Source organism: Sprattus sprattus, assembly GCF_963457725.1.
Source record: "Sprattus sprattus genome assembly, chromosome: 4".
NCBI lineage: Eukaryota > Metazoa > Chordata > Actinopteri > Clupeiformes > Clupeidae > Sprattus > Sprattus sprattus.
The window spans coordinates 42762889-42780234 of record NC_137923.1 but is presented as its reverse complement, the minus strand read 5'-3'; the positions used below and the strand labels follow the sequence as shown (position 1 = coordinate 42780234).

Below are 17346 nucleotides of genomic sequence, written 5' to 3'. Positions count from 1 at the left end.
AACAAACCCCCTACCAGCACCCTCACAACCATATATACACCGTCGTATTATCAAGGTTCATCTGTCTCCTTTAGAAGAATTGTTTAGCGTCAAGGAGCATAGAACACACCAGTTGTCTTACACGCTTTTTTTAAGGCTTTAGAGGAAGGACCAACACATTAAGAGTAGGAGGTAAATCTGATCCTCTCATGATAGACCACTTGAGCTTTGCCCTGCTCTTCTGGCATAGTGCCAGAACTCCAACAGAGGAGGGACTGAGACTGTTAACGCATCGACTGGACACCTGCCTGCCTGCCTGCTCCATGGAACACAAACAGACCCTCTGATCACAGCACTTCACAGTACAGTTTCATGCTGCAGACGAATGATCAAATCTGATCTTCTATTTGACAATCAAACACACACATGTGCACACACACACACACACACACACACACACACATCCACATATTCATACTCAAATAAATCTGTGAAGTGGCAGAATTCGGTATGGCATATGATATGTATATACTGTATGTGTAAGAGAATACAGGGTACTGGTAAAAGCGTGTGTGTGTGCGTGTGTGCGTGTGTGCGCGCGTGTGTGCGTGTGTGTGTGTGTGTGTGTGTGTGTTAGAATAGTGATTTGGTAAATTCAGGTATGCACACCCAGCTCTTGGGCTGCTGAATAAATGATTTGTTGCTTTATTTACAGGCGGCACTGGGCAGTCATGAAGCTAGGCAGCCTTGAGAGGACGAGATAGAGAAGAGAAAATGGAGAGAGAATGAGAGAGAAGACAGAGAGAGAGAATGAGAGAGAGAGAGAAAGAAAGTGGGATGAACACAAATAACAGCCCCTCCCCTGCACCACAGAATGGCCCTCTAAGGACACACACACTCCATGAAGCTCAGAAGAGGGACTGGCAAGAAGAAATACCACCACCCCCCAACACACACACACACATGTATTCGCACACGCCATACACACACGTCCATTTTTTTCAGCTCTGCCTAAACCAAATCTGATTCTGTCTTTCATTTTTCACAAGAAGGGAGTCAGAGGCGCTGTGACTAACCCAGGACAAACTCGATAATATCCCGAGTGTTAGATGTGAGCAAAGGCGCGTGCGCTTATCATTATGTTCCTTTGTAGTCAGGCAATTGTGGTGATTGCCATCTTCTATTCGTTAGTCAGACACCAAATGAAAGGGCTGTGCAGGAAATCAATTGTTACAAATCACATTCAACCATCTTGTATCAATAATTAATGCAACAATAAGAAAAGTGAAAGGAGTACAAAAACATGTTATAGCAAGATGTTCATGTACTGTATAGGAATAGAGTATTAAAACTCTTCCAAAGGAAATCTCTCTCTTTCTCTCTCAGGCTCACCCTCCCTCTCTCTTTCCCTCCCTCTCTCCCACTCTCTCTTTCCATCCGAAATCTTCTGAAGTGACTTTTTTCACCCTTTATCAAAGGTAGAGGCCTGTCAAGGCACACTGGAGGCAGAACTGAGGGGAGCGGTGACAGCCAATCAGAACAGTCAGAGCTCAGCAGCGGCGAGATGAAATGACTCTCGGGGCTGCTCTTACGAATCTTCACCACCCACCCCCACCCCTTCACCCCTCACCCCTACTGCACTCCTTCCCTTCTTTCCCACCCTTCGCCCTCTTTCTGTGGACTGTGTGCCTCAGCATCTGCGAGCACCGCTGGGTGATACTCTGGCTTTTCATCCCGTGCTTTTGATACTGACACTTTCGGGACGATAAGAATCTGCACAGGGGCTTGTGGAGTTCCACTGACGCACGCAGCACTGCACCTCTGTGGGGGCGTGACTCAGAACCGAAGACTGTAGGACAGTGGAGGCAACCATTAGCTTTTTTAACTTTAAGTTAGTACATTAGTGTATGCCCTTATTACTGAATTTAAACAGTTCATAGTTCAATACAGTTCAGTGAGCTGACCTGACCTGACCTGTCTGTCCATGCCACAGACATAGATGATGAAATAACCACACATTTGAAAGAAAAACATACTTTCTATTCCAGCCCTCTACCTATGCTCAACATATAGCCTACCTCGTCAAACCAGTGTCCATTGTATAGATGTGAAATGAAATTTCAATGAAGTCACTGTCTGTACTGCCCTAAATCACATACAGTCAGGCTCATATGTAAGCACATCATTAGCTTTCTGTGTAGTGGCCTTTAGAGGTCTCCTGGGCCTGATTATCACTGACTGATGACAAAGCCCACTGGTGACCTGGAGGCTTTGACCCACAACCAGGAAGGGCAGCCAGTCAGCCATGACACAAGTACTCTGGTACACCAGCGAAGGGGCAACGGAAGCTAATGGAAGGGTGTCTGAGATAATTGATCATTTGATACAAGAAATCCAGACCCTTAAGGTGTCCTTGGTTCCAGCGCATTGCTTTTTCTCCCTGATTTCAGAGCACTGTTTCTTCATCTCTGGATGCAAGAGGCCTCGCTGAACAGTCGGCTTCAGTTAAGCATAAGCATAAGCACCACCATTTGCATCACAAGCTGGACCCAGAGAAGAGCAGTCAGTCAGGGTTTGTATCGATTTGCTTTGGATTTCCATTAAAAGGACTTGGCACGAGGCTGGGGGTTTTCAGGCAAGAGCCTTTCGGAGGACTTACACACTTAAAAAAAAAGCAGCCCCCAAAATAATCAAGGACAGAGAGCGTAAATCAGTTTGAGTGAATGATGGAAGATTTTTTAAGGTAATTAATTGGGACTGGATCTTCATCCATCAGGTGTCCGGCATGAAACAGGGGAGGGATGGCCACTGATGCCAAGGCTTTCTAAAAGGCATCCATAATGACATCAAAACATTAGCCCCTTACTTGAGATGAACAGTTGATCAATGTCAATTCACCCAAGTTCTCACTGATCTTTTACCGTATCCACAGCAAAGCACCAAGCCATAACTAAAGCAACCAACACAGAAACAACTGGCAGAATGCAATGTGTGAAGGCAGACAGTTGAATCATTGTCTAATTGTTGAAAAACAAATTGCAATTCACATTATAGCAGCAATAAGGAGTTCTGTTCCAAAACAAGCAAGCTAACTACCTAAAAGGCATGCAAAAACCTTGCCAACACCACAAACAGCCCAGTTGACACTGATAGAAGCTTACCAACACACTTAGGGTTCAAATACACATACGCGTTTTTTAAAAACGGGACGCGAGCAAATGCATTGCTTCTTAAAGCAGCAAAACGGATCAATAGATATTCGCTAAAGGTATGCTAGCAGCTAAAACTAACGAAATCTCTTGAAATGTGTTGACTTTGACATTATGACAAACTAGTTACTCAACGACTGTCCTTACACTGTCAAACATCAAGCAAGTGCAATAAAAGACAAAGCAAGACGGCAAATAAGCTACTTACCAGAAAGTAAACAAGTCAGGTCGGCGGGCTGCGGCAGGCAAAACTACAGAACGCAGTTATATGCCTATGTACCCTGCTATCGCAATGGCACGGACGCGATTCTCCATATTAAAAGTCATTGTAGCGCCCCAATTTTTTTTTTTAGCTGTTATTTTAAGGTTAAACTGCTTATCCTAACCCTAATCCTGAAGTATAATTGTTGCATATTGGGGCTTTAAACAATTGAGCAATTGAATTGTTTAGAAACTATTTTAAATAGGGAAGTGGAACAACCAACCATCAGTACACACCCTTGCCTAGACACAGGCCAAAAAATCCTCTGAAGAATGTTTTCTAGCACGGGTGTCAGTACACATTTTGTTTTCAGCCGTTGTCACCACCAGCAAAATGAAACCTCCTTTGGAGATCTTTCGGTCACCGAACCTCAGAACATCAACACGCTACCAACTGTAAAATGTGTCATTCGACATCATCCATTTTCCTTCAGGAGTACGTAGAAGCATATATTATCAAGCTGTATTAATTTGTTCTTCACCTTCACAGAGAGAGAGAGAGAGAGAGAGAGAAAGAAAAACAAAACTGTGAACGTTATCAGAGACATCTGATTCACAGCTGAATAGAACTCTTTGCCTGGGAAAAAAAAATATTTTCCTTTGAGACAGACACTGCTGAATGTCGTCGAGAGAATGCCAGTTTTGCGTGGATGCTCGCTCGCTCAGTGACTCAGTGTACCTCTGTCCCTGTTTCTCTACCATTTGTTTCTATCTCTCTCTCTCTCTCTCTCTCTCTCTCTCTCTCTCTCTCCTCTTTGCCTCCCTTGTGTAACACAAAAATGAGCTCACATCGCAAAATGGCACAGAGAACAACAAATTAGTCCGACACCTGGTCCGGAGCAAATTCGCTACAGCAAGAAAGTAAAAAATGCTGTGAAGAGAAACCTGTCCTAGGTTTCAGACAGAGAGCGAAAGAAGGGGAGAGAAAGTGACAGAGAGAGAGAGAGACAAAGAGAGAGAGAGAGAGAGAGAGAGAGAGAGAGAGAGAGAGAGAGAGAGAGAGAGAAAGGTTACCAAAATATGCTAAAGCCAGTTAAAGACAAAAAGACAGCATAGGGCTTAGTCATGCCAAAAGAGTCAGGTTCCAGTGAGCTAGCACGAGCCAAAGGCGGCTCAGTTAGCTCTGAGCAAACACTGGCGGGCCAAGAGGCCGGACGATCAAGTGGCCGGCAAGGCCTGTAACTTAAGGTGGCACAGTTACATTGTCAAACAGCATTGTGCTTAACTGACCATTCCACTAAACAAAACAATCACGTAGACTTAGAAATATCTTGATGCGTTATCCCACTGGGTATTATAATATGTCCTCCAAAACACCACAACGCTCCACTGCAGCCTGAGTGACATTTGTATTTCCCTCTCTAAACTGCCGCCATTCACCAAACTGCTGCTGGTCGTCCAGCACACCTCATTCTGGTGCATCTCCCAGGGATCTGTATTAAGATTGTGTTTGTTGAACTGACTGTAAGTACCACTTTGTTTTTACAAATTGTCAGACATGGTGACTCCTTCAAGTAATCCATACTGTTCTTGGACTAAAATCCTTGACCCTGCATTGACAGCAATCAATAAACAAGGGGTAAGATGGTAAGAGGCTTGGTGGCCGTCTAATGGTTTAGGGATCTGGGCTTCCAAATGGAAGACCGATGGTTGTAAGTTTGATCACAGGGGCTGCCACCATTGTGCCCCTGAGCATGGCACTTCACCCCAACAGGGGACTTGCTTGGTTTACTGTACGTTGCTCTGAATAATAGCACCTCTAATGTAAAGTAATGATTGTCAAACCCACTGACAAAGAAGGGGAAGAAGACAGTACTGTGATGATTCTTTAGATTTGTGCCAATTTACTTCTTCATCTAAAACATTTGGGGTAGTATCATTAGTAATGATTCTATAATTCTAATGAATTGGCCTTTACACAGTTCTGCAAAAAGTCCCTACTCCCTACCTAGTACAGGTATGTATACCATCTGAATTCATACTGTATGCATTGCACTGTGTTCCTTAAATACTACCCAGTAAGCAGGGTGGAGTGTGGAGAGAGAAATTCCAATTGGAATTATTTACACTTCAATGACCCAAGTTATCAAACTACAAAAAGTAATTTCTGGGAAGGTCAAGGGACATGCTTTGCTGGTTTCACTCTCTGAGGGGAATAAGCAGTGGCTGCTGATGCTCTGGCTACCCTCAAAAGCAAATTAAATGCATGGTCCGTGTGTATGCACTGTGCAAAGACACCAGGCACCCTCCATGTTTTTTTTTCCTTCCGTGGAGGGTCCACCGCCAGAAGCTTGGCTTCTGCTATGTTGGTGCAGGCTTGGAGGTTGGTGGGGAGATGCATGGTTTATGCACTAGCATCTTAAACATCTGGAGTGTTTCTACATAGGCAGCCAAGTGAGGACGTGCTAAACTGAAGTGCTGACAGCTGAGAAGTGATTAAAAAAACCACACACATACACACACCCAAACACATGAGAAAAACAGGCAAACACACACACAGTAAACTCTCCCAAGACAGTTCATTTGTCACTCCAAAGCATACGGCATTAGACAGCTCAGAGGCTGTACCTGTCTCCTGTTTTGACAGAAGCATATTGATTTGTGGATAGTATAGTGTTCCTCACTCTTTAACTGTGCACCATGGCCATTCTCTGTGTGACTAACATTCACTATGTGATAACATTTGTCCTTTAATGCCACAAAACCTCCACAAATAACCCAGTTATTTAGTATAGTGTTTTGCAGGTATGTTAGAGTAAAATGGACAAGAACACCACCCCAGGCACCTGGATAATGGTCCAGTTCTGGATTCGGTTGCAGTCTGGCCTCCAAATTTTGTTGAGTTGGCAAATGACTGAGTGTAGGCATTAGAGAAATGTGCGCCTGTACTTCTGCTGTTTGGCCACTGTTCGACCCCTCCCGCTTCCTAATCCATCTCTCTCCCTCACACACACACTCTCACATACTCCCTCTTTTACAAACACACTTTAACATATGGCACACACTCTTTCTCTCTCACACACACAATAGTATTTACCTATTTAAAACTAAAAGTACAGTCCCAAGGTGAAACTGATAACTTACTACTGACCAGAGTGGAAGATGTTATGAAAGGCAGTGCGAATATGGTAAAGTCACAGACTATGTAAGGGCCAGGGTGGTACACTTACGACTCCTATAGCCTAAGTGGGCTATGTCCCAGTGCTGGTAGGGTAAAGATCTTTAAAAATACATCAACCGTATCTTGAAATAGTTGCTCACGGGAGTAAGGTCGGAAGATAAAACGCAACTGGTTATAAAAAGCCTTAAAAGGCTTCAGATCTGTGAAGCTTTTATCTTGCCATGCAGCTAACTAGAGGATCCCGCACAACAATGCTGGCTGCTTACATAATCTCTAACGGTAAGGAAGAGGTTAGGCTCCTACCTTTGCGGGTGGGACGTGCCTCTTATACCTTTTAGGAAACTGATGCAGTAAAGGGGCTTTCCTCTTCACGCATCCTCTTTCGGTTTAATAAGGAGCGCATAAATTAGCGTCTTGAACCGCATATAATCAGTGTTTAGATGTCAAATGTTTAAGATACACATATACAGCTCTCCACACTTTTAACTGACCGTTGAGCGATAGCTGTCACTGCATATGGCTACCAGGGAAGAGGTCCCTATCAGATGCCACTCACCCGATGTTCAGCGCCTGCTCCAACAGCTCAGGCTGTAGGATGTTGTGAGGGGGTGTGAAAGCTCCGTTAAAATGAGATAACACAGAGCTACAGAACTGTCGCAATGTCTCGAACTGCATTTTCTGACTCTCCCAGAAGCCCCCCTCTCTCGCTCTCGCTCGTGCTCTCTCACTGTGCGTCTCTCTAAAATGGTCCTTTTCTTGGGGAAACGACAGTCCACCTGCCTGACGGATCACCGCTACATCCACCGGCTACATTCAGCGCTGATGCATCGATCACGTCCCATATTTTCTTCGATTTCGGCAGGGGAAGTGCTTCACGAAGCGACTGTTGGTCTGAGACGTCTCCCTCATGCTCCAAACTTGAAAGCGACCCGGGAGGAGCAGCACATTTCCGACTGACAGTTTGGCCGTGGCGTGGGAGGCAGAAAGAAGCAGATGTAGCGGTGCATATTTACCGGTCGCCTAGGCACTGACACCGAAGCCTGTTTCCATGCACAACTCCCATTCCTGTCATAGACGTACTAAAATACAGCCACGAATGCTTACATACACACCATAATCTCGGTCAAGCATACAATCTCCTTCATAAAAGTATTATGCGTAAGGCAGCCGATTCCCCTTTCCTGCATGTGTGTGTACTAGTTGAAAGTCTACATGCACTGTGTTCAGACGGGTGGTGCGAAGGTGGACCAGTACACGGGGGAAAGAAGGCGTGGGAGGAGACGGAATGGGAAGATGTGGGGTGAAATCCAATAAGTTGCTTAATAGCCACTTTCAAAACAGGCAAGAGTGTCACCAGTTACAAATTCCTAGTTACCGTAATTCCTCTCATGTTAGCTCATCATACACACACTATTAGAATTAAGCGAAACAGGAGATACGTTAGTCTTCCAGATGGCATTACTACAGAAAGGCAATACTTTATGTATTACTCTATCACCCCACCAGAGTGTACAGTAGACTACAAAAAGAAAGCAGTTCCACCCGCTGCTGATGAGACTTTAGTTTTTTTCCTCTCACTTCTTTTCTTCCACAACCACTATAAAACCACGAGAGCCCTCAGGGAAGACACCATCAGGAAGGTTCAAATAAGCTACAGCAGCAGTGGAGGGCTACAGCTACGGCAGTAAGCTCTCTCCCTCCCCCTCCATACACACACACTCCCTCCCTCTCTCTCTCTCTCTCTCTCTCTCTCTCTGGGAGTCTCACTGTCTGTTACATGCTGTCCTTGCATGTATATATGCCAGTCTCTCTCTCTCTGTTTGTGTGCATGTTTATGCAGGTGGGTATGCACACCTCCCTCTCTCTGTCTCTTTGCCCATCTCTCACCCTTACTGTGTATGTGGTTGTGTGTTTGTGTGTGAATTCATCTCAATCTGTTTCTCTCTTCTTCTCTCATTTTCTAGGTTCTCTCTCTCTCTTTAACCCCTTTTGCACTGCCTCACACTCGCTATTTCGTTGGCAGGTTGGTCTCTCTCTCTTTAACCCCTTTTGCACTGCCTCACACTCGCTATTTCGTTGGCAGGTTGGTCTCTCTCTCTTACACACACTATTTGCCACTCTTGCTCTGTCTCTCTCTCACACTTACACACTTCCTCACCACTCCATCTCTCTTCCTCCCTCTTTCTCCTTCTCTCTTTGCCTGCCTTCCATCTTTTCCTTTTAAAAGGGAAAAACCACCCCTGAGCTCAGTAAACAAAACCATGCCATTAAAGAGCACACAGAAAAAAGGAAGCACTAAATGGTGGCTTCTTCAATTTGCTGTCACACATGAACATTTTCCATATTCTGAGCGTCTGTTTGGGGGCGATAGGTGTTCAGCCAGGGTGTTCATTTTTTAATATATAAAATGCTATAATATTATAAATGTATTACAGTTCAGCAGCCAGCAAAATTATTCTTTTGAGATCATATATTGCATTACAAAATCACTAAACTCTTCCAGAGGATTGCTCCTATCAGTGAAATGTACTTCAATCTGCTCTTGAACCAACTTGAGTATTCACAATTGATCCATTTTGCCAACTTGCCAGACAACTTTGTTAGACCCCTGATAAACAAGCCCCGTGGACGTATGAACTTTTTCAAGTAATTAAGTCATAGGTGACTAACATTTAGACGCATCTTGGATAATCACACTTCATAATTTGGTGATCATTTTTGTACATTTCATCATCGAGCGATTTGCCAAGTTAGATAAACAACCTTCGTAAATAGGCTTCATGTCTTCAGAGCTGAGTCTACCTTCAATGAATAAATCAATATTCAAGAGTTTTTCTCTCTCGCAAAGAAGAGGCATCATTCAAAGGATAATGGTAATACATTTGGTAGTGTTTTTTTAACCCTGCTGCAGACGCAAAAAAAACAGTGCTATTTTTCCTGTTTTGCAACCTATTTAAGTATGCACCGCAATAAAGGTCTGGAACAGGAGTTCAGTGAACTGACGGTATTTTAACTTTTCCTAAAAATAAACACGGCAGACTAATTCATAGACATCAATGCAATGCAAGCTAAGATCATACAGAGGGGTGTTATTTCTAGTATCATTGTCATTCAGCAAAAATTAAAGGAGATAAAATGACTTCACATTACCACTATGCCAAACCCATAATTTCATCATTTTCTTCCCTGGTAGATTGACGCTCGATCAACAAACACAAACACTGAACCTGCTTCATCGGGACCCATATCACTCCAAAACATATCCCCTTAATTTACACTTTGAATTATCGTTAAAAATAATGCTTTTTTTCATTGCGAAAATTAAATAGATTTTTGCACAGATTAAAGTTTAGAAGGGTCAAAAAACACATAATTTTCCCTTAACCAGGGGAAATGTACTCCTTAAATCACATCTGAATATTGCATTACCGTACCTTTGCACAGACTGTATAATACTCCCTAATGTATCCAATGCAGTGATCAGTGCAGTAACTGGTGTCTTTAATAGATATAGATATAGTTGTATGTTGTATGTACAAAAACGGTTCACACTAAGTAGGCTTTGCATCTAGTCAACATTGACCTTTTGAGAAGGGCCCTGAACTTTACATTTAAGGTATCTGTCATAAATTAAGAGATTGCATTTAATCTGTAGATACGCAACTCCTTAATAATCCCTTGAATTTTTATGAACTCCAGGAAAGATGTTCTATGAACTCCAGATATTCATGCCTTGTATCACGTATTTCAGGACATTTTTAAGGAGTAACTAAGAGCTTGGCTACATTCAAGGTAAAAACTGAGGGAGCATTGTTTGCAAATTAAGAACCTCTTTATATAATTTAAAGGCTTTTTGGTAGTTTCAGGGGTAAAAACAGGGCAATGAAAGTGTTTTATGTGTTGTAGAGCCCTGATTACAGCCCATTTGCTGTGTACAAAGTTAGAAACTTTAAAACTATAGTATAAAAGTGTCTCTTATCACTTTTATTCATCACAGCTATGAGACAGAGCAATAAGTTGCCCACATGTCCAGATGATGTTTCTGTCTAATTTACAGCCACGCAGGAAACATCCTCATCAGCACCTTCACCATCATTATCATCATCATCATCACATCATCATCCTCATCCTCACCATCACCATCATCATATTGACCTCACAGTCCATGAATGGTGCAAAAGCCATCTTCATCATCCCCACGAAGCCTTATGACACTGAAATCAATTTTATTGACAGCCACTCTCAAATATGGGTACAGCAGTATAAAAACTTCAATTAACATCTTCAATTTAGCTGCCAACCACATCATGATGGTCATTACTTAAATCACCATCCTCAACAAGAGCCGTCAGTCAGCTGTACTATCACCGCCAACATCATCCACAATATTCTCATGATTGTGCCACTGCCACCAAAAAACATCATCTTTCCAACAATTCTCAGTCACCATGAACACAATCATAATCAACAGTATCATTATCGTGATTACCCTATTAACCACTGGCTACAGCATGTCAGTATCCCCCATCACAAACATCACCTATCACTACACACATTCCCAATCATCATCATCCTCCTCATCATCATCATCATCATCATCATCACCGTCATCTTTATCACTCCATTTACGAACTGACACACACACACACATCCGCTTTGCAAAACCAGAGTCCCGGTCTGGGCCTTTGCCTGAGGGCATCAGAACAGCCTTAATCTCATTAGTGCTCCAGACACAAAACAGCCCTAATGATTAATAGGATAGTGGGGGGGGGGGGGGGGGGTGTGCGGGGTGGGGTGGGGGACAGGAGCTGCTGCAGCTGCTGTACTGTTCTACAAGCCTGCTAGATGTCGGGGAGCACTTCCAACCTCAGGAAAAACTGCCACCGGCCTCCCCCCGTCATCATGTCCGCCATACCGATTCTTACAGAAAATGGCACATCCCTGTGCAGCCCACTGCAGCCACATCTGCTAAAGCGTGGCAGAGGGTAGTTTCAGTAAACCACTTCTAGGCTGTTGTTCAGACGAGCCAGTCTGGATACATGTCAGTGTGTACGAGACCATGGACCCCTACAAGGGATGAGCGTCTTTTACCTCAAGCAGCATAGGAGGTCACCCGGAGAGACGTACTGGTGCCAGAGAGTAACACCGACTTACCTGTCGATGGATGAGCCGTTCCTAAGGGAGTCCGGACCGGAACCTCGTAGGCCCAATCTGGTCTGAGGTCCTAACCGGCGCCCTTCAACAGCCCCTTGCTGTTGGCCGCTGTAGAACCAGTCCCCAGACTTTGTGAGGATTTCTTGTTGTTTTCGGCACAGGTTGCATACCCACATCACCTACAAGTGAGGTAAAACAAGACAGACAAACTAGGTCAAATATGTCAGGTTTTGGCCTCATTGTGCCGGAAAATAAAAGGAACATTTCCTTAAGCTCCTCATTCTCCCATTTCCCACACTAGGAATGTGCCAGAACAGATAACTGCCTGTTTCAGTTTCAGAACTAGGTGTCAGGCATCGTACGCATTGCCTGATTAGGATCCCAAATACGGGTTTCATTATGTTTTATTTTGTGCAACTGCTGACAAAACTACTGTTGTGGAATCATTTGTGTGCAAGCTTTTCCGCAACATGAAAATATTGTGTGTGTGTGTGTGTGTGTGTACATGCACTTTTGTGTGTTTGGGGGGGTGAATGTGTGCACCTTTCAGTATGTTTACACATGTAGAGGGTTGCCCCTGTGTGTGCATGATTGTGCCTTCTTCTTCTGTGTGTGTGTGGGTGAGTGGGTTTGAGTGCCATTGCATGGGTTTGTGTGTTGCAAGTGGGAGTATTTGCAAGAGGATTCAGTGTCCCACGAAGCTGGCTGCACTAAAGCACTCTCCTGCAATGAGCCCCAAGCCTCTATAGCACACAGGAGAGTGAGGAGCACAGCGAAATCAATACAGGCCACTAACCACAGCCTTGTGCTGTAGAGAGAGGGGAGAGCAGGAGTTGCTGAGTCACCATTGTATGAAAGAATGAGTGACAGCCTGAAGAGAGGGAAAGAGAAAGAGAGGAGGGGTGGAGGGAGGGAGCGAGAGAGAGCTTTTACCAAAAAAATAGTGGTGAGTAATTCTTTTTTGCTATCTTAGCGGAGAGTCTATGTTTACATACAGCATGGCCTATGTAGAGGAATCTGTTTCCCACAAAAGATAGATTTATTGAGCGAGAAATCTTAATACATTAGATTGCTCTCTCTTTCTCCCAGCACAAACCTCCATACACACAAAGTTTACACAGTTTTATGTTTCTATTTTAAACAGAATAAAGCACAAGCACTATGATACTAAAAATAAAGCTATTGTGCATCTCTGTAGATTTCTTTCCTTTCAGTGATTCCATTTGTACCGGTTCTCTATTCAATATTCAATCCTATTCTCCCACTTAAAAGTTTAGTCCAAAATGTCGAGATCATACGTCTCAGTTTGCAGCTTTTACGTTTTCTCCTTTTTTATTTTGATGGCTCTGGAAAAAATGGCTCTGCTCAGACGGAACGCAGCCTTCAGCTATTACATTCAGTGCTGAGCTTTCACTTCAGCCTCCCTGAATTCAAAGTGGGCCTGCCACGGGGGAGAGCACAGGGAGCCGGAGATAACGGCGCGCTCCCATACGGAAACGCATTAACCGTTGCGATGCATAATCTTGTCATCGCCGTTGTGTTAATTAGTGAATGCGGGCTATATTTAATTTCAAAAACGCGCGATGGACATTTTCCCCACATGTAACAGCAGGTAGCTCCAATGTATTTACACGAACGAAGTGATTGAATTACTCTACGTATGGTAAACCTAAATGTTTTAGAATATTTGGGTAAGGTAAACCTGTCCTAAAAATGTCAGAACCTCCCTGAACGCATGTCACAAAAGATAGGGGAAGAAAACGATATGAAGACAGACATTCACTCAAAATATCACGATATTCTGAGCTAATGCTGCGGGTCTATTTTCGTGACCAAGAGAAAGCACACCTGAACTAAGGTAAATAAAACGAAATAAAACGAAAAATCTATTTCGTGCAAAATCGTGAAAAAGAGACAAGAGAAAAATAAATGCACAATGATGTAAAGATGTAATGACATTGCATTTAGGCTAACTATAGTACAGATATCTAGAAATATAGATTTCCTACCCATGATGGTTGACTCAGTCATCCTGTCCGAGCAGAGACAGTAAGGCAATTGTGCGCAAAAAAAATATCCACTTTCAGCGCCATGTACAGTTCCAGTTCAGAAAAGACAATATCGTTGTTTGGTTCGCCTTTATAGAAAGGTCCATGTTGCCCCCGCCCAACTTCATATCAAAACAGACGTCATACGTCAATGAATAATCTAAATGGTTAAGGAACTCCGCTCAACTCTGTATGAGAGAGAGAACATCCCAAGTCTGTTTTATGCGGCACCCGCTTCCATAGAAGAAAAAAATATTATAAAATAAGTAGGGCGAACGGCAGAATGCATTCACCAGCATTCCGTTACTAGTTATGTCTACATTATTTATGGATGCTGCTAGGATCAAGCAGCGAAGGCTGAATCCGCTTCATTACGAATGCACATCGTCCCCCAGTGGCACCACAATGTTCAGCACCGACGAAGTAAAAAAGAGAAACACGCACATGAGACTGGAATGAGAGCCCTCACACACGAGGCCAAAAAATCGGTACCCTATAGAGAAAATCTATTTATAGCAAAGGTGATTTCTGAGTCTTCACCAAAGTGTCCCTGAATTTATGGCAGATGTTACCCAGCCTTGCGGGGGAGCACTTGAGATTTTCCATTTTCAGAATGTTTTAGATTTGTTTCGGTTTCAAATATGATAATCAATAATCAGGTCCAGTTCCCATTTCTACAAGCATGTAACTTGTCTATGTCTATGTTCGTGAGTGTGTGTGAGAGAGAGAGAGAGATATATAGAGAGAGGAAGACAGAGAGAGAATGTGTGGTGATCTAGGCAGGAGAGAGAGAGCGTGTGATAATCTAGGCAAATGAGGGGGGGGGGGGGGGGTGACTGGTGCGTGTGAGTGCTCCATGACGTCACCTGCTGAGTGCTGAAAAAGAATCTGGTCACCCGGCACTGCCGGGGCAACCCAATCCAAGCTCCCAGCAGACACCACGGGCCATTCAGACCGCAACCAGACACAGGGGCCCCAACGCTCCCCATCACCACAGCAACCAACCCCCAACCCTCCCTCGCCCCCAGGTGCATCCTGGGACGGCCCTTACATCAGGCCAAGGGGAGAGCGAGGGGATCAGTAACCAGTGGAGGGGTAAAGAAAAGAGGTGAAGGGTGCCTTCAATGTCCCTGATTTACAAACTCATCGCCCTTATGGGCCAGTGGATTGGGACCTCATCCCTTGAAGAATGCACGGCGGCCAACACTGAAGATATGTATAACATCTGGACTGAATGAGAACCTCTAGTGCCTGCCTTTGTCTAAGCTATGTGCTCCATCCTTCCGCCAAGGGTCCTCACCAGACACTGTGTGTGTGTGTGTGATGCATCCTCTGAATTATTCATGGAGGTTGAATAGCACATTAGTCACTGATTAACCACTGACCAGACGGACAGTTCTCCTACACTTTTATCTGGACCACTCCAGTAAACCAGTGAGTACCAGTGAGTTCATAGATATAACATCAGTGAGTAGCAGTGAGTATTCATAGATATGAAATCACAAATGGAGCTGGACGATCTATACGCTATTCAGAATGGGAATTTGTTTTTCTCTCATCTCCGATTTGTTTTACAGTTGTTTGTCATTCTTTTTTTTTTTTACTTTCAGAAATGTTCACGGTCACCTATGGTGTCTTGGTGATTGTAGTAGACATGAGCTCACTGCTGGGTTGACACTTGAGCTGTGTAGCTCTACGTAGTTAGTTCACGTATCTAGACGTATCAGCTGATGTTTAACCACTGGCGTGGTCTGTATTAGTCTGATGATAACAATGATGCAAAATTTTGACAGAACAAAAAAAGAAAAAAATGTAAATCATAAATAAAATAAAAAATACTAAACTACTAGTTAGGAAAGAAGTAGAAAAAGAGGTTGCTAACCACTTTGTCCTTCTGTGGCAAGTCCATGCAAGCAAGACAGCAGCAGATATGGTGGGTGAGAGAAATGGATAAATGCAGAAAGGGAAGGAGATAGAGAGAGAGAGAGGGAAAGACAGAGAGGAAGAAAAGACAAATGAAATGGAAACAGACAGAATAAGCACAGGAGACAGAAACAGACAGCAGCAGCAAAAAGACATTCAGACAGAGAGAAAACAGGGACAAAGAGTAATGATACAAGTAGTGATTTACATATTGGAATTGAACCTGGAATGCATCTTTTGTAGCAATGAACCATGGTGTATAGACCAATTCCAACAGTCCTTAGCATGTAATCATTTCCTGATATATACTGCCTCAAGTGGACCAATAGCACTAATACAACACTACATATCATATAAAACAGTGCCATCCCACACTTAGAAACAGGTTAACAGGACAAGCTAAGGTACATTTAGGTCTAGCAAGCCACCTAAAATCCTAATGAGTCACAATAATAACCAGCACATGATGAATTAATTAATTATATTTAGTCCACTAGACTTTAGGCTGCTGCTCCAGCATTCTAGCAAGCACTTCCTGTCTTCCTGGACTGAGAGACTCCAACTTCCTGGATACACCGTGTTCCCTTCCTCAAAAGCTCCTGGCACTGCTGTTCTGTAAGACTGCAGTTCAAAACAGCTGGATGCTAGCACCCTCTTGTGGTCCTGTAATGTCTTCAGCTAATCTCTCACATCTCAAATATGTTTACATTTCAAACTACTTTCTTTACAGTGAATATTTACATTCTGATCAAAATAATTTTTCCAAGCATATTCTTAGATCAGGCATTAGCACAAAGGAGATCTTGAACGGCTCTGTCAGTGAATCTTATGATGTGTGTGTGTGTGTGTGTGTGTGTGTATGTATCTTTCCATCGGTGTCAGTATACATCCATGCATGTGGGTGCATGTTTATTTATGTATTTGTTATTGTGTGTTATGTGCCTGTATGTATCCATGTATGTCCATTCCCAAAGTGTACACTAAGACTTTACATTGGCCAGGGGGGTAGGGTTCTGGGTCTTGGTACCTTGTTGGAGCGCAGAGAGACCCGTCCTCCGCAGCGGGCGCAGAACTTGGTTTGGCAATATGAACAGACGTGGCCACAGCCGTCGGCAAACTTGGTTTTGTGGCAGATGCCGCAGGTGGGCGTGTCAGTCTTGGGCTCCGTCGTGGTTTTGGCCTCATCCCCAATCTTCTTCACCTGGTCCTTGTACATTTCAAACTGCTGGTGCAACTTCCTGTAGGGGGAGGGGGAGCGGTAGCAAAGAGCAAGCATGAAGGATGGCAATGGTGACATGGGTCAAGTTGATGGTGATGTCCTGGGTATAAAATTATAAAAAAGATGAACTTCTAACCTACTACCACATTCTGGTAACACCTAAGAGTACATTTATTTGAGAATCAAAAAGTCCTTCTATTGTCTGCTAGAACATGTTTTGAATCTGCATATTGTCTTATACTGCTTTAGTGGTTATTTATTATAGAAACTTACAGTGCTACTGTCCTACCCTACTGACAGCTCTTTCATTAACATCCCCATGTGAAGGAGGTCGAAATTCTGTGCATATTCAAACAACTCGCAATCCTTTTTGGTTTGATCTGATTTGACTGTTTTAGGTGACTGTGTCCTACAATAGAACTGACGATGTGA

At 43.6% G+C, this 17346-nt stretch overlaps 1 protein-coding gene across 1 annotated transcript in view; it reads right to left on the bottom strand.

Annotated features, from left to right (window-relative positions):
• Nucleotides 1-17346, bottom strand: part of rims2b (regulating synaptic membrane exocytosis 2b) — a gene marked incomplete at its 5' end in the record, with an annotated part of 105660 nt that overhangs the window by 72910 nt on the left and 15404 nt on the right. The window contains 2 exons of the mRNA XM_080836656.1: nucleotides 11725-11903; nucleotides 16723-16933. Of these exons, the coding sequence (XP_080692782.1) occupies nucleotides 11725-11903; nucleotides 16723-16933 (390 nt within the window). The remainder of the gene's footprint in view (nucleotides 1-11724; nucleotides 11904-16722; nucleotides 16934-17346) is intronic.